General features: G+C 49.4%; 11 protein-coding genes across 11 annotated transcripts; 8 read left to right on the top strand and 3 right to left on the bottom strand.

Moving 5' to 3' along the window:
* Positions 1–424: 424 nt before the first annotated feature.
* Positions 425–1,007, top strand: N7484_007177 (putative cystathionine beta-synthase (beta-thionase); the record flags this gene model as incomplete). The annotated part of the gene is made up of 2 exons (XM_057117564.1): positions 425–520; positions 579–1,007. The coding sequence occupies 2 exons, from the start codon at positions 425–427 to the stop codon at positions 1,005–1,007; spliced, it is 525 nt and encodes a 174-aa protein (XP_056970599.1).
* A 388-nt stretch (positions 1,008–1,395) lies between these two features.
* On the bottom strand, positions 1,396–1,838 carry N7484_007176 (vacuolar ATPase assembly integral membrane protein VMA21; the record flags this gene model as incomplete). The annotated part of the gene is made up of 3 exons (XM_057117563.1): positions 1,396–1,532; positions 1,590–1,681; positions 1,741–1,838. The coding sequence occupies 3 exons, from the start codon at positions 1,836–1,838 to the stop codon at positions 1,396–1,398; spliced, it is 327 nt and encodes a 108-aa protein (XP_056970598.1).
* Positions 1,839–2,301: 463 nt separating this feature from the next.
* Positions 2,302–5,640, top strand: N7484_007175 (DEAD/DEAH box helicase; the record flags this gene model as incomplete). The annotated part of the gene is made up of 1 exon (XM_057117562.1): positions 2,302–5,640. One exon carries the CDS (start codon positions 2,302–2,304, stop codon positions 5,638–5,640), a length of 3,339 nt encoding a protein of 1,112 aa, XP_056970597.1.
* A 4,856-nt stretch (positions 5,641–10,496) lies between these two features.
* Positions 10,497–11,849, bottom strand: N7484_007174 (tRNA-dihydrouridine(20) synthase (NAD(+)); the record flags this gene model as incomplete). Its single annotated transcript, XM_057117561.1, has 1 exon — positions 10,497–11,849. The coding sequence occupies one exon, from the start codon at positions 11,847–11,849 to the stop codon at positions 10,497–10,499; it is 1,353 nt and encodes a 450-aa protein (XP_056970596.1).
* An 814-nt stretch (positions 11,850–12,663) lies between these two features.
* Positions 12,664–13,895, top strand: ipp1 (inorganic diphosphatase IPP1; the record flags this gene model as incomplete). Its single annotated transcript, XM_057117560.1, has 3 exons — positions 12,664–13,033; positions 13,101–13,220; positions 13,323–13,895. The coding sequence occupies exons 1-3, from the start codon at positions 12,674–12,676 to the stop codon at positions 13,893–13,895; spliced, it is 1,053 nt and encodes a 350-aa protein (XP_056970595.1). The 5' UTR covers positions 12,664–12,673.
* A 377-nt stretch (positions 13,896–14,272) lies between these two features.
* Positions 14,273–14,590, bottom strand: N7484_007172 (mitochondrial 54S ribosomal mL53 domain-containing protein; the record flags this gene model as incomplete). Its single annotated transcript, XM_057117559.1, has 1 exon — positions 14,273–14,590. One exon carries the CDS (start codon positions 14,588–14,590, stop codon positions 14,273–14,275), a length of 318 nt encoding a protein of 105 aa, XP_056970594.1.
* Positions 14,591–15,192: 602 nt separating this feature from the next.
* On the top strand, positions 15,193–16,448 carry N7484_007171 (putative protein transport membrane glycoprotein Sec20; the record flags this gene model as incomplete). The annotated part of the gene is made up of 3 exons (XM_057117558.1): positions 15,193–15,509; positions 15,568–15,818; positions 15,874–16,448. 3 exons carry the CDS (start codon positions 15,193–15,195, stop codon positions 16,446–16,448), a joined length of 1,143 nt encoding a protein of 380 aa, XP_056970593.1.
* Positions 16,449–16,765: 317 nt separating this feature from the next.
* On the top strand, positions 16,766–18,115 carry N7484_007170 (replication factor C subunit 2; the record flags this gene model as incomplete). Its single annotated transcript, XM_057117557.1, has 4 exons — positions 16,766–16,890; positions 16,945–17,023; positions 17,082–17,894; positions 17,951–18,115. 4 exons carry the CDS (start codon positions 16,766–16,768, stop codon positions 18,113–18,115), a joined length of 1,182 nt encoding a protein of 393 aa, XP_056970592.1.
* Positions 18,116–18,494: 379 nt separating this feature from the next.
* On the top strand, positions 18,495–20,397 carry N7484_007169 (GMC family oxidoreductase; the record flags this gene model as incomplete). Its single annotated transcript, XM_057117556.1, has 3 exons — positions 18,495–18,840; positions 18,899–20,139; positions 20,179–20,397. The coding sequence occupies 3 exons, from the start codon at positions 18,495–18,497 to the stop codon at positions 20,395–20,397; spliced, it is 1,806 nt and encodes a 601-aa protein (XP_056970591.1).
* A 1,194-nt stretch (positions 20,398–21,591) lies between these two features.
* N7484_007168 (uncharacterized protein) lies at positions 21,592–22,080 on the top strand (the record flags this gene model as incomplete). The annotated part of the gene is made up of 1 exon (XM_057117555.1): positions 21,592–22,080. One exon carries the CDS (start codon positions 21,592–21,594, stop codon positions 22,078–22,080), a length of 489 nt encoding a protein of 162 aa, XP_056970590.1.
* An 889-nt stretch (positions 22,081–22,969) lies between these two features.
* N7484_007167 (uncharacterized protein) lies at positions 22,970–24,326 on the top strand (the record flags this gene model as incomplete). The annotated part of the gene is made up of 6 exons (XM_057117554.1): positions 22,970–23,151; positions 23,204–23,240; positions 23,296–23,323; positions 23,376–23,424; positions 23,478–23,700; positions 23,754–24,326. 6 exons carry the CDS (start codon positions 22,970–22,972, stop codon positions 24,324–24,326), a joined length of 1,092 nt encoding a protein of 363 aa, XP_056970589.1.
* Between the last annotated feature and the right edge of the window lie 670 nt (positions 24,327–24,996).

The raw sequence follows: 24,996 nt of genomic DNA, 5'->3' as shown, positions 1-24,996 counted from the left end.
AACAACGAACCTGCAGATAGAAAACTTGAGGGTGGTTGAGAAGGCTTGATCGGGTTAAATGAAGTTCAAAATGACTTACGGATAAACCGGAAGAGCAAGTGTCATATGAGACAAAGGCGATAAGGCTGAGGGATCATGTCCGTAAGAGATGACGTAGAAGTTGAGGGGTCTTGGCGCGGGAAAAAGAGGAAAGGCGCCGAGTTTGATCATTTGAACGGTCAAGCTCGTGCATTTGTCCCTTGCTGCTATTATTCTTTTTTTCACGCCCGAATAACGATTGCGACTGGGGCTTCTTCTCGAGCTTTACCAATTTCTAATCTACTTCTACTGTGACGCCTTCTTCACCCCCCAAAGTTCCCCCCACTCTTCTCGCACTCGGCGAGCCCCTCCATCCTCCGAACCCTCCATATATCCACAAGCTACAATGGCATCCTACATGACTGGTAGCGAGGCCTTTGCTCGTGAACACCAAAAAATGGACTCCGCACCCCAAGCAGCTTGGGCTGACAAATACCGCGGGGTTAGTCTGCCCCTCAAGCTCTAGGAAACCGCAGCAGCAGCTCATATCATTTTTACAGGCCACCATTGAAGACCTCGACCCACCCCAGGCACTTTCTGTCTCCCCCGATAGCCCCATCTCCGCCGCCCTCATGGCCGCCTACGAGCGCGACTACACCCATCTCACCGTCATCTCCGCCCAGCGATCCCTCCTCGGTTACCTGAGCATCCCCCGATTGAAGGAGCTGATCCAGACTGGCGCCGTGAAGGAGTCCGATCCAGTCTCTGCCGCTATGCAGCGTTTTAACCGGAAGCGCGGTATCTACAAGGTCATCACTATGGAGACACCCCTAGAGGAGCTGGAGGAATTCTTTGAGAGTGAGATCGGTGCCAACGGTGAAAAGCGAGAGAAGCACCCATTTGCCGTGGTGACCGATGTAGCACGCAAGTTCGTGCTCGGCGTTGCCACCAAGGCCGATCTGGAGGAGTTTGTGAAGCGACGACCTTAATTGGGTGGGTTTGAAGTTCGAGTCGCATCCTCAATGGCTGCAAAGCATACTGGCGTCTCCGTATAATTGATTCGAGCATTATGCGTTGTGATTTCATTTTCTCGGAGTGAGGGGTCCCTTCAACATGGGCTGGCTTCTTTTAACATTGTCTAAAACGGGGTGGGATCGCTGAATGGCCAGAGATCAGAGATCCTGGGAATTTCTTTTTGTCCTATGATATCCAAATAACACTCGAGAAATCTCGTATATTTTTGTCACAATCCTGTCAGAGCCGAATATCAAATGGACAGCGTAGATTCCTGAGAACTGGGTTCATCCGATTAATACACCTGCAACGCCAGAAATGAATGATGAAATGGCACAAATACAAGACATAGCATGCCTATAGTCATTGGCCTTTCTTTGATTTGGCCTTGGTCGCTGCTTGCTGGTCTGCTTGATCTTCTTTCCAGGCGACGTAGATGTAAGCGAACAGGACCACGTTGGCCGTGATGGCCGCTGTAATTCCAGAGTATATAGCGTTACCTTGATGGCGTTAGCTCCAGTGGGCTTTCATTGACATCAGATATAAGTCAAACTTACCACTAAAGATCGAGTTCACAGTCAAAAAGTACACGCCAATGGGGGCAAAGACCATGGCAAATGTGAAGCCCAGTAGCTTGTAGATGACATCACTGTCAATGAAAGTAAGAATGTGTAAAGAGTTAATTTCAAGGTCTACTTATGCACATACGCTGGGACAGCAGGGGTCACATCAGAGTTGCTTTCTTCTTGAGGAGGCTTGGCCGCAACATCGGCATAGCTTTGTCCGTGAGGCCGGCGAGCAGACATCTTTGGATTGATTGAAGGTTGATGGGGGATGATTGCAATGGGTTTTGACAAGGTAAAGTTGATCTGTGTTCCACTTTGGTGTTGTTGATGCTAAGGAGTGACGAAGCTATATTGCGGAGATCGTCCAAGCGCCCGGTCACATGGCGGAGAGAACAATGAAACGTCCGAATCTCCACTATTGACTCTTTTGGTCAATCCATTCAAGGTTGCTCAAATAGGTTAAGTAACCTTTATTTCTATCGATACTATGGCTTCTTCAGCTCCACAGCTTCGACAATAATGAATAAAGTAATGATTGCATGCGTGCTATCGGACCACACGTGACTGTGGCGCGTCGGTATCGCGTTCTCCGCCGGCAGAAAAAAAAGGAAAGCGATTCAATACTATCGGTTCCTGACCCTTTGCAGCCAGGGAGGTGGTTCTCAATAGACATTCCAAGGGAAGGGACATAGGGACATTCACCATGAATGGCACAATACCAGACACTCCCAACCGGGACAGAAAGCAAACGCCCGAGGAGGACTACGAGACCATTGCCACGGTCCCAGTCGGGGCGCATTCACTGACTCCCTCGCAACGAATGACCCAACCCACCCAACTCGTCCAAATGCCTCATCCACACTCTCGTGGATCCGTTGTTCAAGTGGCTGCTTCTTCGCCCACTGCCCCGGCCCATTCACCCCCTCGCCGCGGTGGTATATTATCCTCGCTCATGGCTCCTTCTGGAACACACTTTCGTTCTCCAGCAACTACAGTCCGCCCTGCCAAAAGACCTTCTACAATTGACATAGACGACGGCCCCACCTATAGAGGAGGCTCTTCTGAAGACGAAGAAAATTACACAGTTCGTTCCACCGACATCAAACCCGCCATGTTTGAAAAAACTCGAAGCCCGGAGAAGGTTGCAGAGTCGCCCGTGCGTGCAAACGGCGCAATGGATCGTTTTAAGGAAATCACCTCTGCTGCAGTTTACGACCCCTCGACCAACGGTGTCAAGCGCTCTGCTGAACAGATGAGCCCCGCCGGACCCGACGATGTTGCCATGAAAAAGGCCCGACAGAATGCACCCTCTCGCGCCATGCCTGTGGCCAACCAGATATCTTCTTTGCAGGCCATTGAGGATTACCGAGTTCGAGTCAAGGTTGAGCGTATTTTAAAAATATTTCCGGGAAAACCCGTCCACGAGTGCGTGGAGGCTCTCATTAAAGCAAATGGAAACTACGACGAAGCGCTGGACCGCCTCGCCGACCCCGAGGGCCTGGCATTCAACAATTCTATTGTCATTAATTCGTCTGATGACGAGTTGACTGCTTTGCCCACAGTGGCCCCTCTCCCAATGGCCAAGCAACAAATTAAGGCCCGTGGCACCATTCATGACAAATGGGCTTCTCGCAATCTAAAGACTTCCCGGGATCAAAGCACACCTGAGGATGTGAAGCCTCGAGGTCGTCTAATCCGCGGCCCTCGAAACCGTGCTTCTCCCTCTGCGACAATCACAATTGACTCCGATGATAGTCAGCCCAAGCCAAAGGCTGGTCGTCTCCAGAAAGGCCGCCGCCGTGAGCCCTCTGTGGAGTCTGTTGAGGCTGACATGACAGATTCCGAGGATGAAGATGTGCAAATGCAAGATTCCACCGCTGGCGGTTTAAACACAAAGGTTTTGAAGTTCTTCAACACTTGCAGCGTCCGTGATTTGGCAGACATTGCCTCCATCCCCGAGGACACCGCCAGTCACGTCACCACCCATCGTCCTTTCGCCTCGCTCGATGATGTTCGCGCTATTGAAGCCCCTGTTGACCCGAGCAAAGCCAAGGGCAAGGCCAAGCCACGCAAAGCTCCTAAGCCCATTGGAGACAAGCTCGTTGACAAATGCATCGAGATGTGGACTGGCTACCTCGCAATCGATTCTCTTGTGGCTCAGTGTGAAGCACTGGGTAAACCAGTAGCTGCGGAGATGAAGAAATGGGGTGTTGACATATTCGGAAAGCGTGATGGTGATTTCGAACTGACTTCGATGAACGGCAACGCGCATGATTCCGGAATTGCTACCCCTTCGTCTAATCGCCAGTCACCTAATGACTCCGATGATGACGGCCCAGTGGCCGTGGTCCGAAAGTCCAAGTCACAAAACAGCTTCATTCCACAACCTTCGATCATGGCTGAAAGCCTGGTGATGAAGGACTACCAAATTGTGGGAATCAACTGGTTGTCGCTGCTGTTTGAGAAGAAGCTGAGCTGCATCCTTGCAGATGACATGGGTCTCGGTAAGACCTGCCAAGTCATCGCTTTCCTTGCGGTTTTGTTTGAGCAGGGTATAAAGGGGCCTCACCTTATTGTTGTTCCATCGTCTACAATCGAAAACTGGCTTAGAGAGTTTCAAAAGTTCTGCCCAACTCTCTCAGTTATTCCATACTACGCCGGGCAGGCTGAGCGTGTCAATCTTCGGGAGCAGATTGAAGACAACCGTGATGAGATCAATGTGGTCATTACCACTTATACCATCGCCAGATCGAAGGTTGACGCGAAGTTCCTTAGAGACCAGGACTTCAGTGTCTGTGTCTACGATGAAGGCCACATGCTGAAAAACCACCAGTCTCAGCTATACGATAAACTCGTCCGTATTCCGGCTCGGTTCCGACTTCTCCTCACCGGTACACCTCTCCAGAACAACCTCCAAGAGCTGGCATCCCTGCTAGGCTTCATCCTTCCAGATGTCTTCCGGGAGCACAAGGATGACATGAACTCCGTCTTCTCCAACAAGGCCAAGACTTCCGATGAGTCTCATGCCACTTTGCTCTCGGCCCAGCGCATCGAGCGGGCCAAGTCTATGCTGAAGCCCTTCGTGCTGCGTCGAAAGAAGCACCAAGTCATCGACCTTCCAGCGAAAACCTCACACGTCAAGTACTGCAAAATGAAGGCATCCCAAGTTGAGATCTACGAGCACGAGAAGGACCAAGTCCGCCAGCTCCTGGAAGATCGTGCAGCAGGCAAAAAGACCGGATCAAAATCCGCCAACATCCTTATGAAACTCCGCCAAGCCGCAATCCACCCTCTCCTCGCCCGTCGCCACTTCAATGACGAGCGGATCCGCAAAATTTCCAAGGCATGCCTCAAGGATCCCCAGTGGGAAATGTCTGACCCCGAAACCATTTTCAGCGAACTGAAGAGCTACAACGACTTTGAGTGCCATCGTCTCTGCGTCGACAACCCCAAACACCTGGGGAAGTTCAAACTACAAAACGACGAATGGATGGACTCAGGCAAAGTCGAGCAACTCCGTGAACTCCTCCTTAAGTTCATCGAGAATGGTGACCGGACCCTCATCTTCTCGCAGTTCACGCTGGTCATGGATATCCTAGAGCACGTCTTGGAGACGCTGCGGATTGAATTCGTCCGTTTGGACGGCCGGACTAATGTCGAGGACCGGCAGTCCATTCTGGACGCTTTCTACGAGAGGGAGGAGATCCCTGTTTTCCTTCTGTCCACTAAGGCCGGTGGCGCCGGTATCAATTTGGCTTGTGCCAATAAGGTCGTCATCTTCGACTCCTCTTTCAATCCACAGGAGGATGTCCAGGCCGAGAACCGTGCGCACCGCGTTGGACAGACCCGTGACGTGGAGATCTTCCGCTTCGTTACCAGTGGCACGATTGAAGAGCAGATCTATGCCCTTGGACAGACGAAGCTCGCGCTCGATCATGCCGTCGCTGGCGATGATGACGGAGGCTCTGCTAAGGGAGAGGAAGCGGGCATCAAGGCGGTGGAGTCGATGTTGGTGGCGGATATGGAGAAGGAGAAGGAGTGATGTGGTGAGGTGTCTGTGTGTGATTTGTGTTCCCTCCGGGGATTTTCTTTTGTTTCGATTGCACGGCGTGTTTCGGGTGCTGGGCATACTAAAGATATGAGCCGTCCGTGGATGGCAGCTAATACATCACTGGCTTTTTGCCTTCAGATCACTTTCTTCTTGCTTTTAATTGTAACATTTGAGAGATAGCTGCCTCTCCTTATAGCCATTGAGTTTCATTCACCCTCTCTGTCTATTCCCGCGGAATGAATATGGTATCCTCTACTTCGAGGCTCATTTTGGCTCATCTAAGCCTTGGACTCTGCCGTAGCATGTACAAGTCTGAAAAAATATATAAAGCTTTGACGAGCCTTCACTAGGTCATACTTCTGCAGCACCTAGATCAAAGCTGCACACGCTTCCCACGTCCCTTTGCTTTGGCTTCGCCCATCAACCCGCATACGTCTTACTCTGCCTTAATCAGAGTCTCGTGGGTAAGCTAAAAGCCCCTCAGGTCTGTGAAGAACACTATGAAATATAAGCTTGGTCATGTAAGTGTTACGACCACGGTAGGCCTTCTCTTGGGGGGCCTTCGTTGTTCTTTTCGATATATTGTGTCTACGCTTCTTCAAACTTCCTAAACTCTTCACGAGGCCTCTAATCGGGGCCTCTGCAGGTACTATGGGTTTCAAAAATTCAAGAGTCTATCACTGCAGTTTATAGGAAGCATGCGAGGACGATATAGTGGTGCTGACCCGTTTTTAGTCGACTTTGCCTCACAATATCTTCCGCCAAACATTGGTCCGAATAATAACACTTATAGGCTTAGGAATATCTTAGGCATATGTTTCAAAAGTAAGCCAAACATTTGCCAAGACATGGTATAGCCATCATATAGCAATATTCGAACCGCTTCCATTCCATACACAGAGAGACTATCTCACGCCCACTGCTAAGACTATGGTGAAATCGCCTAGGCCGGACTCGGCTAGGCTGCAGATTATTCCTGTCCATCAAATTGGGTCCGTAGAATACATAGCGTAGTGGAGAGCCCCGCCTATGACTTGATACGGAATATACCGGTCAGTGGTTTTCCGGCCTGTATCGTGACACCAGCAGTTCAGTGCCCTGGCATGCTGGGCACTGGTAGCATATCTAGCACCAGCACTAGACAGATAGTATTGACTAGCGCGCTTCTTAGCCTCTCTAATCTGATCCCACGGAGCTCTCGTACAGCCTGCGGTAGCTTATGTTGTTATCTCATGTTGCTATTGCTGCTGTGTTGCTGGATTGACCCGCATATTTCTGAGTGTGCTGCCAGCGAGCGTTCCCTTCTTCACTAGGTACCTGGCGAAATAGATACGCCAAGGTCGTTAGGCCATATATCCCCCGCTAATCGATTGTTATCTCCAAGCTCCCGACCGCGCTCACGTAAAGCTAGCCCGACACGTGCGGAGTCCATGCAACGCTTAGCGCCCATGGTCACCTGATAGTGAGGCTAAGGATGGCACCCCTCGATGAGAGGCCGGCGTCTCTTTTCGCCCAAGACGCGAAAAGCTGTGTATACGTTGAGCATGGAATCTATAAAATTTGGCAGTAATTCAGGCTTCCTGGTGGGGGTCAACAATGGGATGATAAATTTCACATCTAGTGAGTCCCCAATAGCCTGGAGGACAGGGCCACGTTGGATTGACTAACAACGACACGCTTCCTAGAACAACCAGAGCCCCGCCCAGAGCCACTTTTTACCGTGCCATTCCCGCATGACCCGGACTTTGTTAGCCGCGATGGTATGCTTAATAAAATCCACGAGAAATCGTCAATCCCGGGGTCTAGGATAGCTCTCGTTGGTCTCGGCGGTGTGGGGTTAGTCATCACGGGTGGCACGGCGGCCCGTCATGTCAAAGGCTAACTTTATAGCAGGAAAACCCGGCTTGCTATCGAATACTGCCACCGGGTCCGACAGCAGTCAGCCGACACCTGGGTCTTCTGGGTTCATGCGAGCACTGCGGCGCGCTGCGAGGAGAGTCTCCGTAACCTAGCCGACCGCGCCAAGATTCCCGGGCGCGAGGACAGCAACGTTAATATATTCCAACTCTTTGGGAACTGGCTTCAAGATGGAAACATTGGAAAATGGGTCCTTATCCTGGATAACATAGATGATGACGAGCTCCTACGCAAGTCGCTGGTAGCCCGTACAAGCGCTCAAGCGAACGCCCAGCCCCCGCTAAAATACCTTACTGGAACCTCGACGGGCTTTATCATTATCACGAGTCGGAATAAAGCAGTAGCATTGGGCATCGCTAGCCATCAGAAGCATCTAATCGATGTACAACCAATGAATATGGCCGAGGCGTTAGACCTTATGCAGCACAAGCTAGGTTCATGTGCAGAGAGAGCGGAGTCAATTCAACTTGTGGAGGAACTTGAGTTCATGCCGCTGGCGATTGTGCAGGCGGCTAGCTACATCGCCCACCATTCACCCCGTTGCTCGGTGTCAAAATACCTCAAAAAGCTTCAGCAGAGTGATCATCAAGCTATAATGCTTCTAAATCACGAGGGACAAATAGACCGAGATTGGGAGGCGAAGAACTCTATTCTACTGACGTGGCAAATATCGTTTGACCATATTCGGCGAGTAAGGCCGTCTGCGGCTGACTTACTATCTCTAATGAGCTTTTTTGACTGGCAGGGGATCCCCGAAGATCTTCTTCGAGTTCAAGATCAAGCAAGAAATCATCAAGCTTCAAGTCCTTTAGGGGTAGAAAGTTTACCTAAAAGTGACCTAGATGACGATTTCGAGAGCGATATTATCACCCTTAGAGACTATTCCTTCGTCACTACTACAAGTGAAAATAGCATGGTGTTCACGATGCATCGGCTAGTACAGCTCACAGCACGCGCGTGGCTAGAGATGAATGACCAGGCCGAAGAGTGGAAAGAACGATTTATTAATAATCTACACGCTGAATTTCCGACTGGTCAATATGAACATTGGGAGAGGTGCCGGACACTCTTTCCGCACGTCAAGTCAGCTATATCACATCGACCAAAATTGTATGGACCAAAGTCGCAAGACCTTCTCCAAAGATGGGCTGAGTTACTTTATAAGGGGGCGTGGTATGCGCAAGAATCTGGTAATATCCCCGATTCACGCGAAATGGCGTCTATATCGAGAGAGCAGAGAATAGGTATATTTGGGTTAGGTGATGAAGAGACACTTGATAGCACTGCCCTATTAGCAGTAGCCTACCGACTTGAGGGGGCTTGGAGAGAGGCGGAGCAGCTTGAGGTACAGGTTATGGAGACTCGCAAGACGAAGCTTGGCGCCAACCATCCAGACACGTTAACAAGCATAGCTAATCTAGCGTTAACGTTCTGGCACCAGGGCCGGTGGAAAGAGGCAGAGCAGCTCGGGGCGCAGGTTATGGAAACTCGCAAAATAACACTCGGCGCTGACCATCCCTCTACAGTGACGAGTATAGCCAACCTAGCGTCGACGCTCTCGGAGCAGGGCCGGTGGGAGGAGGCAGAGAAGCTCGAGGCACAGGTCATGGAAACTCGCAAAGCGACACTCGGCGCCGACCATCCCTATACGCTGACGAGTATGGCCAACCTAGCGTCGACGCTCTGGAACCAGGGCCGGTGGGACGAGGCGGAGCAGCTCGAGGTACAGGTCATGAAGGCTCGCAAAGCGACACTCGGCGCCGACCATCCCTCCACAGTAACGAGTATAGCCAACCTAGCGTCGACGTTCTCGGACCAGGGCCGGTGGGAAGAGGCAGAGAAGCTCGAGACACAGGTCATGGAAACTCGCAAAGCAACACTTGGCGCCGACCATCCCTATACGCTGACGAGTATGGCTAATCTGGCGTCGACTTTCTGTAACCTAGGCCGGTGGAAAGAGGCGGAGCAGCTCGGGTTGCAGGTATTGGAAACTCGTAAGACGAAGCTCGGCGCCGACCACCGGGACACGCTAGCTAGCATGAACAACCTAGCTTATACCCTTTGGTCAATCCAGCAAGAAAAAGCTGCTCTCCTACTGATGACCGACTGTGTTCGACTGTGCGAGCGAAAAATCGGCCTTGATCACCCACAAACCATGTGCTCCAGGTCTCTTTTAAACGAGTGGCGTGAGAAGGCTTATTCCACACCTTTATCTTCATCTTCCCAGCTCACTAAAGCGCCTAGTGGAAGCAAAGAAGACCAAATTCTGTCAAGTTCCCCAGAAACATCCAAGCGAGTGTCCAGGCCTGAAGGTGGCGGACACCGTAGGCGCACGATTCTCTCTCGATTCTTTGGCAGAAAGTAGCACTCTTCCTTCCTCTATGGCTCTGCAATGAGGCGTTGCTTAGTGTTTCTGTATCCAGCCAAGTTGGATTGTGAGTCAATGCTTCCTATTGGGTGTATCTTTATCTCGAAGAGATTACTTACTCAGAACTCCAAGCCAAAGATTTGAGGGAAGCCCTATTGGCTGCTGTTTGAAGGAGTTTGTGGATGATTATATTCTATCAAGTCTGTAGTATAGGACCTTGGATGATGGAGAAGGGAGAAGAAAGTATTTGAGGTGTAACCTCCAAAGATTGAAAGGTGCTCAGTGACTTTGTGCCCAGATGCAAACACCAAATTCCAGAATATTTTAGGATATTATTGATTCAACGGTGACCAGTCACAAACAGCAAGAGGAAAATATCTATAATCCATATCTTGTATATTATCGACTTATGTTTTGGGGAATCTATTAACAGGAGAGGAGACGCGACACCTCAAAAATGCAGTACCAAATCCAGGTAACCAGGCTATGCAGAAACAAAAAGAGAAGTAGCTGAGTGAAACAGGAAAAACCAAGCAGGAGAGCGTATATCCAAGACAGCAATTTACACCGTCACCTGCTTCTGAGCCACCTCTGTCGCAGGAATAGAGGCATCCACAGAAACCTCAGGCTCAGACTTGGCCATGGCCGAGGACTCTGGGATACCCAAAGTACGGATAGGACCACCGGCATGGGAAGGCGCAGAAGTAGACTTCGACCTAGCACCATGGCCACCAGCCGCACGAGCTGACTCGTTGTTCTCAATGGCATTCTGGACAGCCTTAGACCGGGCCTTTTCCTCCTCGGCAGGAGCTTTCTCCCACTTCTCTGTCAATTGAAGAATTTCATCGAGACAAATCGCGCCAGGGATGAGATCGTCAAACTGCATGTTCCGGCAGACATCAGTGTAAGTCTTCGACGCCTTCGCCTGGGCAAACTCCTTGTTCTTTCCAGGGATAAGCATGTTGAGCAGATATTTGGTGTTTCCAAAGCGGTTCTCGCTTTCAATAGAGAACTTGACATAATTGTAGACAACCTCCCGCCATGGCGCGAGGCCACCATCAGCCTCAGAGCGGAAGCAGGACGAATTCGCCTCAGCAGATGTAGCAATCATAGCACCATCAACACCATACTCTTCCATCATTTTCAGCGCCTGATCACGATTTTCAACATCACCGTTCATGACACACGCCACGCCAGCCTCATGGCAAATATCCGCAATCATACGTAGCTGATCTCTGATCGCACGCTCACGAGGCCGCATGGGCGTCGTACGGCAGTGGACGGTCAAACCGGTGATACCAGTTCGTACAAGTCGGGAGACAAGGCTCTTTGTCATCTCAGGGTCGCTGAGGATGCGAATCTTAACCGAGATACCGATCTTGAACGGCTCACCAACTTCGCGGACGAGCGCTTCAAGAATGGAAACAAGTTTGTCTGGTGTGCGCAGTAGCGCGGCGCCCATACCGCCGCTAGTACTGAATGGCTTGGGACAGCCTGAGTTGACGTCGACGCCTGCGACGTCGCCGGCCACCATGCGGGCTGCCTGGACCGCGAGATCCGGGTCTGCGGTACCTAATTGGAAAATGAGGCGTCCTTTCTCACGCGCTGTGTCGATGCGGCTGATGACCGATTCCTTAGCTGGTGTGTCTGTACGGCCGCCGTTGGAGGGGAGACGGGTGAATTCGATGGTGCCGTTGCGAGGGTTGACGCGTCGGACGCAGCCGATCAAGGCTTTGTCGATTGTCTCTGGGCCCCAGACGAGGTCTGCGCCGTATTTGAGGGCCAGCAGGCGCGAGGGCAGTTCGCCGGAGCGGACCATTGGGGCGAGCACAACCGTGCCGCGGTAGTCGACACCATTTGCTGGAATGGGGACACGGGGTGTCTGTGCTGGAGTAGCAGTGGAGAGGGAGGCCATGGTGGATCGAAGGGATCGGATGAGTCTGTTCATAGCATGCTGAGGTGGGGTTAAAGATCGAGGGCAATATTTTTTTTCCTGGGGTTTGGTATCGGTCAACTCCCGCCTGGCCAGTTCTACGAGGGTCACGTGTAGATAACCGATTAGACTTTTCACTTTATGCCTTACTCTTCGGGCAGCATTGCCCCTCCATAACTAAAGTGAACGATTACGTCCCTGCCAAGACTTTTGTTTTGTACTTTTGGATTCGCCACCACTCAGATTTGTGAATTGGAGCCATGCGAAGTGTCCAAATTGAAGTATGCAGACGATCTGTACTCTTAAGTATCTTCGACATGCCATGGTTTACAATGCTAGGTTTTTAAGCATATTCTCAACCTATGCCGATATCGGCTAGCACTTGCAGCTGTCACGGGAACACTGGAGTACATGCAGAGTACATGGCGGAGGTGCAAGGGCACGAGACTCCTCACATATTGTCAATTGTTCAATGTTCTGAAGAACTGACCTTGTACTATTTTAACATACTTCGACGCAATAGCGTAACCATAACTTTAGTCGGGATCATAATCCTTTCGGTATCGGGCCCGGTCCATTGCCGACACTAACACACGGAACAGCCCAAACAACAGGCCAACACATTACACCGGACCCAGTTCGACCCCTGGAAACACTCATTTCAGGCCACGCAAACCACCATCATACCAGGCATTGAGACTTCTTGGTGCACCAACCGCAGATCATTGCCGTCATTTGGCAAAAATCACACTTGTATATTATAATTTTTTGGTTTTTGCTTGATTTCCTAATCTCCAAACTGCCCAATGGCACAGGCCGGTCCTCCTTTGGCCCGACTAGGATTCTGTGCCTCCACCGCCTCCCGACGTGTTTGGCGCACATCAGCGACACTGGCGCCCCACACCTGGAAAGCCCCTCCCTCCTTTTCTTCCCCTCCTCTCTCTCGAGCTGCTCTCATCTCCCGGCATTTCTCCTCATCATCTCCCAAAATGTCTTACTCCATTCGCAAGATCGCTCAGCCTTACACGCTGGAGCACCGTGTCTACATCGAGAAGGATGGCGTCCCCGTCTCTCCCTTCCACGATATTCCCCTCTATGCCAACAAGGAGCAGACCATCCTGAACATGGTCGTTGAGATTCCTCGCTGGACCAACGCCAAGCAGGAGGTACGCATTACGCCAGTTCAACGTCCCATCGATCGTCCGTACTGATTGCGATTCAATTGATTACCAGATCTCCAAGGAGGAGTTCCTCAACCCCATCAAGCAGGACACCAAGAAGGGCAAGCTGCGCTTCGTCCGCAACTGCTTCCCCCACAAGGGCTACCTCTGGAACTACGGTGCCTTCCCCCGCGTAAGTTTGACCTTTTGCATACGCCCCACCTTCGGCCATCGGTCGAAAATCCATGGCGGGGTAAACATGGATATCACAAAACTAACCAACCCTTCCACACAGACCTGGGAGGACCCCAACTCCGTCCACCCCGAGACCAAGGCCAAGGGCGACAACGACCCGCTCGATGTTTGCGAGATTGGTGAGCTTGTCGGCTACCCTGGCCAGGTCAAGCAGGTCAAGGTTCTGGGTGTCATGGCCCTGATCGACGAGGAGGAGACTGACTGGAAGATCATTGTCATCGACGTCAACGACCCTCTTGCCGCCAAGCTGCACGACATTGAGGATGTCGAGCGTCACCTGCCCGGTCTCCTGCGTGCCACCAACGAGTGGTTCCGCATCTACAAGATCCCCGACGGAAAGCCCGAGAACCAGTTCGCCTTCTCCGGCGAGTGCAAGAACAAGAAGTACGCCGAGGAGGTTATCCACGAGTGTGCCGATGCCTGGGAGAAGCTCATTTCCGGCAAGACTACCCCCGGTGACATCAACCTTGCCAACAGTGAGGCTCCCGAGGGCGATGCCCACCGCGCTGACTCCGCTCAGCTCGCTGCTATCCCTGCCAACCAGGAGCTTGCCCCCGCTCCCATTGATGGCTCCATTGACAAGTGGTTCTTCATCTCCGGTGCCGCCGTCTAAGCGTCGGTCATCTTGCTGCCTTAAAAGAATCAAAATTAAACCAGTTGTATACCCACCGTCGTCTCGGCGATGTGTATATTTGAAGCATCTATTTTTATTTTTTGTTCATGCTTCTTGTCTTTGTTTCTCCAGCAATGGACTCTTGCTGGGTATAATCCTAATCCACTTAGCTGAGAAGAACAAAGAAAAAACCATTGAGCAAATAATTGAGCGAATATCCATCATCATTTCTGTAGATCAGGTATAATATGCAAGGTATCTACTCAGGTATTATAGATATCCAACACTCGGAACAGCGCCAGTAGTAAAACAACCCAAACAAATGCTATAATACATGAATAAAAAGAGCAATTCAATAGTTCAACACATTGAATGGTCTAGCCCTTCAGACTGGCCTCGCGCTCCAACTGGCGACCAACTCGCGACACTTCCTCGACCACATCACCGATCTTCAGTCCACGCTTGCCAACCTCCAGGGTCAGTTCCTTTCCACCCTTGAAGCCTATAGTCATAGTAGGTTCCTGTGTAGAGTTGCGCGGCAGCTGGTTGACCTTGATGTCGATGAAGCTTGCGCTACCGGGGACGGTGTTGGGAGTGCGGAGGAGGGACAGGAAAAGCCGGCAGGGCCGGGAAGCCTGGGAGAAGGGATTGAAGGTTGTGCGGAAGGTGGTGATCACGCTGAGTGGGATAGGCATGGTGGTGGTTGGTGATCGTGAGACTTGCGAGGAATTTAGAGTAGTTCAAAGGTCTCGGGACGCAGCTTTATGGAATATCCACTAATGGTACAGTCAGAATCTCATTTATTGGACAGCGGAGCGCGCAGATTGTTCAGCCAGCATAAAATGCCAGACATACCTGATCGGATTGGATCTGGGGTTGTTCCGGAAGTTTTTTTTTGGGGGTGCAATTCTGACCAAGGAGGAGCGCAAAAGATACGTTCTGCTTCAGACGGCTTGGCAGAATAGGCGCAGGGAATATAAAAGCAAAGCCTGGTATTTCTCGAACTGGAAACGCGGGCAATTGGCAGAGTTGAGCAAATGAATGATATGGAGGAGCGAATTCGAGGGAAGTCCGGTGTTTGCCGAAAGTGCAAACACATCAATAGAGACACTACTGCCACCTTGCGACGACCGATTTGACTCCAATCTACAGCTCTTTGAAATCGAGTCTAACCTATAAGGCACTGAATAACGCTTTAACATACAATCTACTAGAAATCCACGCCTTTTTCCTTTGATCTGGCCAGTCAGATCACTCGTTGTGGCCACAAAAGTCCCCTCCACGCGGTACACCAAACATGTCCCCCACAGCTGCTCTTCAAGCCCGCTTGAAGGCGCTGTCGGTCACGATCGGCCAGATCCAGCCTTTGATCGACCAACTTCGCAAATCCACACCCAATGAGAATGGCGACGAAACTCGTCTGGAGCTGGGAGCGGAGATTCATGCGGGCCTTAAAGATGCCGAGGACGGGCTTGAGCTGTTGCGGATTGAGGTAGAAGCTCTAGACTCGAGCTCAGATACCAGGAGAAGACAGTCGGTGGCGACTGGAGAGAAAGAAGCAGAGAAGGAGCGTGTCGTCACAATGGCGGGACGATTGGCGGAGGACCTTAAGAGGTGTGTTGCGCCTTATATCGTTTGATTTGAGAATCATTGGTACTAACGATGGAAACAGAACTCGAAGCGATTTTCGGAATGCTCAATTACAATCCAAGCGTCAAACCGAGCTTGCTAAGCGGAAGGAGCGCGAGCTGCTGTTGTCCCGATCGCAATCGTCTTCGGGACGTCATAATAAGCCATCAGAACACCTCACACAGGATGACCTGGCGCTGAATGCATCGAATGATGTTACTGCTGCTTTGCGCAGAACCCATCAACTGATGCAAACTGAACTTTCTCGAAGTCAGTTTGCTCAAGAAACTCTTGGTTAGTACTAAGCTTGACGAGATTACTGTTCGCTCAATATACTGACGTATCGAAGAACAATCAACCGCCGCTATTTCATCGTTGTCTGAATCTTACACTAGTCTCGATACCCTCCTTGCTTCATCTCGCACTCTCGCCAACTCACTTCTACGCTCCCAGAAATCGGATACCTGGTACCTCGAAACCGCTTTTTGGATTCTTATCGCGACAATCTCGTGGCTGGTCTTCCGACGGATTCTCTACGGACCTCTCTGGTGGCTGGTGTGGCTACCATTCCAATTCATCTTGCGAGTTGTATTCGCAGTATTTGGTATCGTTGGCGTCACAAGTACCAAGTCTCTGCAGCCTTCATCTAGCCCGATTGCTGCTGATATCTCTGCTACTTTGCAAGAAGCAGCTGCAACTTTCACAGGTGGCGCCATGCCTGAGAACAACGATCAAGCTTCACAGGAAGAGGAGGATCGTCTCATCGATAAGATTGGGGAGATGGTTGAAGAGGCAGAAACGCAGAAAGACATCTATCTTGACGATATACTAGCCGAGGCAAGGCACGAAAAAGAAGAACACCCTCGGAATCCTAAAAAGAGGATGATGGAAGGTGAACGAGATGTCGTAAGAGATGAACTATAGACTTAAAAGAGAAATAATGAAATGAATGTCAGCGATAAAGCATTGAAGCATTGAAGCATTGAAGGTGCATTCAAAACAACATTATGATCAAAATTCCATATTTTAGCTCTGCAGTGACCCCAGGGCCTTTTGATTGTTGAAGTACATGCGTACATTCTGATTGGCTGACGTGTAAGTGCTTCGCGTGTCACGTGCAGACGCGTTTCCATCTGCCGCGCGCATGGTGTCCGCAGCTTCAATGAGTTCCGTCACAAAAGCAATCGCCGTTCATATCCCTAGAACGTCTTTGCATTGCTCCAACAGGCCACTTAAACATCATGACCTCCACATTCTTCAACAATAAGGCCCGCGCTGCAGCCGCTGCAGCATCCAGCAGCTCCAAGGCGAAGGCCGCTGACAACAAGGAAGATTCAACCCGCTTGCAACCCTGGGTAGAGAAATAGTACGCCTTCACCGAACTGGGAATTATACACATATTTATACTAACCGCAATTAGTCGACCCAAAACCCTTGATGATGTCGCCGCGCAAGATCATACCACCAAAGTCCTCCAGCGCACTTTGCAAGCTTCTAACGTACACATTCACCCAATCAACCCTTCCACACAACCAATGCTAATAAATTGACCTACAGCTCCCTCACATGCTCTTCTATGGACCCCCAGGGACGGGTAAAACATCTACAATCCTTGCCCTCGCCAAATCCCTCTTCGGCCCCGCCCTCTACCGCTCCCGCATTCTGGAGCTGAACGCCTCAGATGAGCGCGGCATCAATATCGTCCGCGTCAAGATCAAGAACTTTGCCCGTGCCCAACTCTCCCAACCGACGGGTCTCGATGCCGAATACCGCGCACAATACCCCTGCCCTCCATTCAAGATCATCATTCTTGATGAGGCAGATAGTATGACACAAGATGCACAGTCAGCTCTGCGCCGGACGATGGAACAGTACAGCCGTATCACACGATTTTGTCTCGTGTGTAACTATGTCACTCGCATCATTGAACCTCTGGCCAGTCGTTGCAGTAAGTTCCGGTTCAAGTCGCTGGATAATTCTGCGGCGGGTGTCCGGATAGAGAATATTGCGAAGGCTGAAGGACTAAATCTTGAGGATGGTGTTATAGATACACTCATTCGGTGCGGTGAGGGTGATTTGCGTCGTGCTATTACTTATTTGCAGAGTGCGGCACGGTTGATTGGTGCTACCAAGGCATTACCTGCTAAGACCGACGAGGATGAGGAGATGACGGATGCTGGGGCCCCGGAGGCGGGACTTATTACGATCCGCAGTATTGAAGAGATTGCTGGTGTTGTCCCGGAAAGTATACTGGATGAGATTGTGCAGGCTATGCAGCCGAAGAGCTCGGGGTCAGCATATGAGGCTGTGTCTAAGGTCATTACGAACCTTGTAGCTGATGGGTGGAGTGCGACTCAAGTCATTGGCCAGGTTTGTGTACCCCCATTTCTTCATTCCCGGGTCCTATTTTGCTAATTATTTCTTAGCTCTACCGACGAATTGTCTTTAACGAGGCGATTCCTGATGTTCAGAAGAACAAGATTGTCATCGCATTCTCGGAAATGGATAAGCGACTCGTTGATGGTGCAGACGAGCATTTGTCCGTCCTTGACCTAACTCTGCGCATTGCCGGGATCCTACGAGGCAATTGATTCATTTATAAACAGAAAGAGTGAAAAGGTTCTCGGTCAAAATGGGCTGGCCGAGTCAAAGGAGTTCGGGATGCATTTTTGAAAACATGCCGAGGCGTTCTGTATCTACTCTGATTTTATTATCATTTGAATAAAAATTATCATGATACCCTAACGACTGTGAAATCCGGTATCGGTTATTCCTGCCGCTTGACATGCCGGTATGTTGGCGGTTATACAGAATGACGCCAGCATTCCAACGGCCTCCCGGCAACCCTTGTCGGGAGCCGAGCGTCAGGCCCTGTTAAGTATTCCAGAGCCCCTCAATTGTTTTCGTCAAAGATCTTCTCTTTGCCACGAGTGCCCTATCATTTATCAGACGTCCTCTATCGCTCCGATAATGATCGTCTCAACTCTTGTTTTCGGAAGTATATGGCTAGGTGCAGCCGTTGCGAAGCAACATGATACATTACTTGCAGCATATGACTTTGTTATTGTCGGAGGAGGAACGAGCGGGTTAGTTATTGCTAACAGGCTTTCAGAACGAAAAGATTTCACTGTGGCAGTTATCGAAGCGGGCGAATCGGTCCTCAACAATTTTAACGTTTCAACTCCTTATGGTTACGGAAAGTCCTTTGATACACCCATCGACTGGGCCTATCAGACGGAGGAGCAGAAATACGCCGGAGGGAAAAAACAGACTATGCGCGCTGGCAAAGCAATCGGTGGAACAAGTACGATTAACGGTACGTTCTGCCATGTCCATGATACTCTACGACCTATGCTGATGATTCTTGCCTGCAGGGATGTCATATACTCGAGCGCAAAACGTACAAATTGACGCCTGGGAATCGGTTGGGAATAAAGGCTGGAACTGGAAGAGTCTTCTGCCTTACTACAAGAAATCAGAGGGTTTTCAAGCTCCCACTCCAGATCAAGTTGCTAATGGCGCAGACTATTATACAACCTACCACGGCGATCAAGGCCCAGTCAAGACCGGCTGGCCTTACGGAATGGCCAACAGCAGCGTGCTCCCCGTGCTCGATGAAACCTTGAGCCAAATCCGCGTCTCATATAACCGTGATGTTAATGGCGGAAATATGGTTGGACTTACAGTTCATCCCGATACCATCGACAGAGAAGAGAACGTTCGACAAGATGCTGCCAGGGCTTACTACTGGCCCTACCAACAACGACCAAACCTCAAAATTATCACGAACACATACGCGAACAAGATCATTTGGTCCAACGATTCCCACGAAGCGGTTGCAACTGGTGTTGAAGTTGCCGGCCCTGATGGTGTCCTGACAATCCATGCGTCCAAGGAGGTAATATTATCTGCTGGCTCTCTCAAATCACCCCTTATTCTAGAATTATCTGGCGTCGGAAATCCCGATATCCTCAAGAAATTCGACATTCCCGTGAAAGTCAACATCTCCACTGTCGGCGAAAACCTACAAGATCAAACGAACAACGGACTCACATACGGAAGTCGAGAGAGATGGAGCGGTCTCCCTGCTTTCTCTGCTCTACCATCGGCCGAGCAGATTTACGGTGACAAGACCGAGTCTATCGCCAATGCCGTCAACGCCAGTCTACCTGATTACGCCAAGGCCATAGCCAACTTCTCGAACGGTGCTGTCCAAGAGGCTAATGTTCTTGCCGCTTTCCAACTCCAGTATGACTTGATCTTCAAATCAGAAGTTCCTTATACGGAGATCGTCTGGTTGCCTCTCGGTTCTGTATTTGCCAGTGAATACTGGACTCTTTTACCGTTTTCACGGGGTAATATTCACATCACATCAGCCGATCCTTCGAAATCTGCTTCTATCAACCCGAACTACTTCATGTTTGACCAAGACATTATTGCTCAGGCTGAAGTTGCTTGGTATATTCGAAACGCATTCAATACTGCGCCTTTGAGTGATCTTGTGACAGCGGAGTATGAGCCTGGCATGGATCTGCTGCCCAACAATGCGCCGGAGTCTGAATGGACAGATTGGATCAAGGATACCTGTAAGTACGCTCTTGTCTTGTCTTACTCTGTCCACGTTTCCCCGAATAGCCTGCTTACAAGACCCTAGATCGATCAAACTTCCACCCTGTCGGCACCGCCAGCATGCTCCCCCCGACCAAAAGGTGGCGTCGTTGACCCCCAACTCAAAGTTTATGGAACCAAGAATGTCCGCGTTGTCGATGCGTCGGTTTTGCCATTCCAGCTTTGTGGCCATCTCACAAGTACCATCTATGCTGTAGCTGAGAGGGCATCGGATTTGATCAAAAATAAATATACGGAATATTGACTGACTTGAGCGGGATGGTTTTTTGTCTATGTTTATGTTTATTAATGCTGAAATACCCACACTGTCGATATTCACTTCGTTACGTTCACCCATGTCATGAATGATTACCTTCTTTCGTTCATTTTTGTGAGAATCAATACTTCCTTTCTCCCACTGGGAGCTATCCAACGAAATTGTTTGTTAGAGTTACATTGTTATAACGGCTATCACCGGGCTTTTGAATTTCCATCTAGAACCGAAACTACATCCTTGCTCTAGATCTAGGTCGAGTCTGTCAGGTAGCTTTGACTTTTGGTGGCTGGAAATAAAGAAGAGAATGAAACTGTGGTAGCCTAGCGGTCAAGTTAAGGTTACATCAATCATACGACCAGGTCCCAATAAATGGCGGTATTTGGCTAAAGCCTTGTCTAGCCTGACAGTTGTCTCAGATTTTGTCAATTCCCATCGAGGCTACATACTTGACACACCCCCCAATTCACGCTGCTATTGCCTAATTCCACCTTTGCTGAACTCGCCAGGATCACCGGCCGCTTGAAAGCATGTCAGACTACAGGTTGATGTTGCATTATGAGAAAGACCCTTGTCGTCTTTCGCTTCTCTGAATCGAGGCTATTGCTTCTGTTTGCCTGTCAGCCAGGACCCTGAAGTCGGTTTCGGTCCCCAAGGTTTGTCCTTCAAACCATACAAAGATCCTCCGAGCTGTAGATTCCCACAGAGAATCGATATTTTTGGGTGTTCTATTCTTCCTTTTCTTGCTGTATTTAGTCGAAAATGCTGGAGAATTTGTCTACCCGGAGAGACTACCTCGTCATAGCTTTAGTTGCTAACCTACTAAGCATAAAGGGTGGCGTTCGTCGGTCCTAGAGCTTACGTGATATAAGCTACCTAGTTACAGAGGACTGCTTTCTTGTGGAATTTACCACACCAGATGGTCTGATGTAGTGCAATAGCAAGGATCGATTCAGCCGACAAATTCTTCATGATCTGACAATCTCGAAAAGACCTATAAATGCCATGAGTACTTTCAAACCCCTGGATCATCATGTCAGGAATCAATATTAAGGAACAACCTTGAAAGCGTTGAGCCTTTCCACCCCAGTCGTGCTATATAAACAATATCACATGACAATAAGTCAACAAGTCAACAAACCACCAATGTTGTCCCAAACTCTTCTCCGTGCACTCTTCATCGCCATGTCTTTCGCAGCATGTGCCATGGCCCTCTCCCCTCGGTCCGCTATCCACGAGGATGAGCTTGACCGCTACGATGCCTTCTTATCTCTCTTGCAGGATACCCACTTCATGGATATGTACCTCGAAAACAGCCGAGTGAAGATCGACGTCTACGAGCACCCATCCAACGATCTTGCCATTTCCGAATCCTTCACTCCCAGTGACACTGCAAACCAATACTTCTCCCAAGAGAATGAGCTTGCTCAAGACGTTCTTCAGCCAGCCACGGACTCAAACGAGACTGTTGACGACTCGACCGTTGAAAAGAGGAGTTCGGCCGCCTGCCCACGCGATGGGACTCTGTTGACCAGGGACGCCACCATCTTCGACAAGCGGGCCTCTCGGTGCTACCAGTTCTGCGGGACGATTGCGAACTGTCGTGGAAATAATGGATGTCCTCACTGCTATGCTGTTCGACAAGGATGTTTGTGGCAGAAATGGTGCCGCTAGGTTTTTGTTTATCGTGAGGGCTTACGGAGATGATAATATGTTTATGTTAAGGGAGCTCTAGTGACTGGGAACTTTTCTGATGGATTGCATCCAACATGCAGTACATGCATTTTGTGTCGCCCGTCCCTACTATGACTATCGATGTTTAAAGGTTCGTATTCAACATGCGATTAATCACATCCATCCTTAATGAAATCAATACCAATATTTTCCTCTTCCTCCTGAGGTGTTTTACCTATGAGTAGTCAGTGTACAGAGTAGCAGAGATGGGGGTTTAAGGAGATTATTAGTTCGACGGCACTAGGCAGCCATTTACCTAACACCACGATCACCCAGATATGGACTAGCACGTAATTGCAATTCCAATAAAAAACCACTCGTTCTCTCAGGTATCAAAGAACAAGCAAAAATTTTGGTCATACATATCACTAATTGTTTGTTGAGGTATGTGCGTGTGTGTTCGGATAGCCGTTGTAATTTCTGGGCGGTCACACCCGCGGGTCATAACTAGTTTCCCGAGGTCATTGGCCCAAAGATAGCGTCGATTGAAGTGTTATCTTGTAAGTCCAATTGAGTGCGGGTATACAGGATGTTCTGCAGTATGTTACATATTTATGTCATGCGTAAGGAATTAAGCTGCATTCTATGTAGATGATAATTACTACGCTGATTCTGATTGAGGTTTGTTGAGCTGTCGAATTATGAACCCGCTTCAGAATACGAGGTACCGCGCACACTAAGCCATTGTGGGATTAGAAAAACTTTAATGCCTCCCTTCCATGGGCCATGGCAGCCTACATCTTAGGCCAACTTTTCCATTGAACTTTGTCAAGATCAACAATCAACACTTCAACGCTTCCTCCATTCTTACCCCAAGCCCACCTCGAATATGGGCGGTTGGGATGTGTATTGCGCGATATGTGGCTCGACATTCGACAGCAGGGTCTCTATTGATTCCGATGACGAGACTGATGCAACGTATAGCGGAGAAGTCATTGGAGATAGTGATCTTAAGTGGCTAGAAAGGCTCTGCGCTCTTGGTATCAATCCTAATATCTCTGGAGAAAGAAAGTCAGTAACGTATATGTTTAATGACTCCCCATGTTAATCCTAACAAGTATAGATCTTTTATCACAAGCCAAGGCAGTTATGCAGATGCTGTAAGTCATTACTTGATTATGAGTAATAGCTGTTTATCTTAACAAACATTTCCAGGGTTATATCGATGTAGCTCAAGGCGACGGTTTGTTTAGACCTACAATTCTATGTCTTATGTCTCGTCTGACCTTATATAGATCCTAACGTTCCCCTTGATGAAAGAGGCAATGTATCTGGCTTGTACGCGTATGTTTCATTTCGTTCCATTCCGATAGACACGGTACTAACTTTCTCTCTAGATACCATGATTTTACCCAGGAAAGCCTAATTGTCTTCCCTTTTCATGAAGTCTGCTATAAGGAAATCCTCCTCCGATGTTTCAAAAATGAAAAGATAAATGCAGACGTCCTTTATGCTCTCTGCGAAGAGATGAGGCAAGATCGACATAATGCGTTGGCGTTGGACTACGGTGATCCCTTTCCGCCCTACGAGCAATATTGGGAATGCAACAAGGGCGAAGAGGTAATTCATTTCCTACATAATGGAAGCGATGTCTTGCTTAGAGATTGAAACAGGTCCTGGTGACGCATCCCGTCGACATACCTCAACTAGCGGTCCACCTGAGAGTAATCCCAGAACTCCTTGGGGAAGCTGAAAAGGAAGGGACCGAGTCTAGGACCGAGTCTAGGACTGTACAAGACAGATACGACATATTCGACAAGCTACCCTTTGAACTTTGTCAAAACATATTCAACCTCCTCCCAATCGCATCCATTCTGGCTGTCAAGGCTGCATCATATTCAATGCATACTTGTCCGTACATGTCTTGGAAACAAAAGCTGGAAACTGACATGCCTTGGCTTTGGGAAGTCCATGATATTGACCCGTTCAAGTCACAGGCGATGGAGGCCGGACTTTCTAAGATATTTGAGGAAGTTGAAAAAAAGAGTCGATATAACAAAGAGATGGTGGATTACATCCCTGGACTTGTGAATCGCAGGCGGATTTGGACGGTTTGTGAGGATATTAGAAGTTTGTACCATGACAAACTAGCAGAATCGCAAGGGCATCAGCTTGGTAGTACGGCGAATCTAGCTGCTACCAGGGCTCTTTTCGCTGCTTTCAATGAAAAGTCTCCTAGACCCTGATATATCGAAGGGCATGCAACAGGATGTTTCGACTATGATTGTACGACTTACTTGACACTTATTGTGGGCGCCAAGGGCATTCAATATACATTGACATTGTATAACTGATAATTCTCGATTAAGTTAGTGGCATATAAAAAGTGGTATATAAACGTCCGAAGCCTATTCACCTATTGGCACTTTCGCCTATTACATTACGCTTGTTGATGGTTGGGTCGATCTATAAGTGTGATGATATGGGCTCGTCTGACTCTGGGAATATTCATAATATTATTGGTGAGCTGCTTTCGCTGCCAGTAAGTCCAAATGGCAACAAATGGTATGATTCTGGGAAGGTTATTACAATCTTGGTGGGTTCGATGAGGCTGTTCATGATGTCTTTCTTGCTTTGGAGCCCGGAAATGTCGCTGAAGGAACGCGATGTAGAACCTGAGCCACTGGAACCGTTGTGTGTACAGCGCTTTATTTTGGCGGAGGTTGTACACTTATATTTCAGGGTAATGGAGAGAAAGTAAAGACTGCATACATCGAGGATGACGTTGGATGTATATACAGTAGGGAAACCATTAGCCCCACGGTTGCCCCACGCGATCGGCGAGTCACCGGCGAGTCGGTTCGGGTCGTACACGATCGTGAATTTAGTCAGACTCTCCCTTCTATCTTCTGTTTT

This window comes from Penicillium longicatenatum (genome assembly GCF_028827895.1).
Source record: "Penicillium longicatenatum strain IBT 33135 chromosome Unknown contig_4_segment0_segment0, whole genome shotgun sequence".
NCBI classification, from domain to species: Eukaryota; Fungi; Ascomycota; class Eurotiomycetes; order Eurotiales; family Aspergillaceae; genus Penicillium; species Penicillium longicatenatum.
This window is presented reverse-complemented; position numbering and strand designations above follow the sequence as displayed.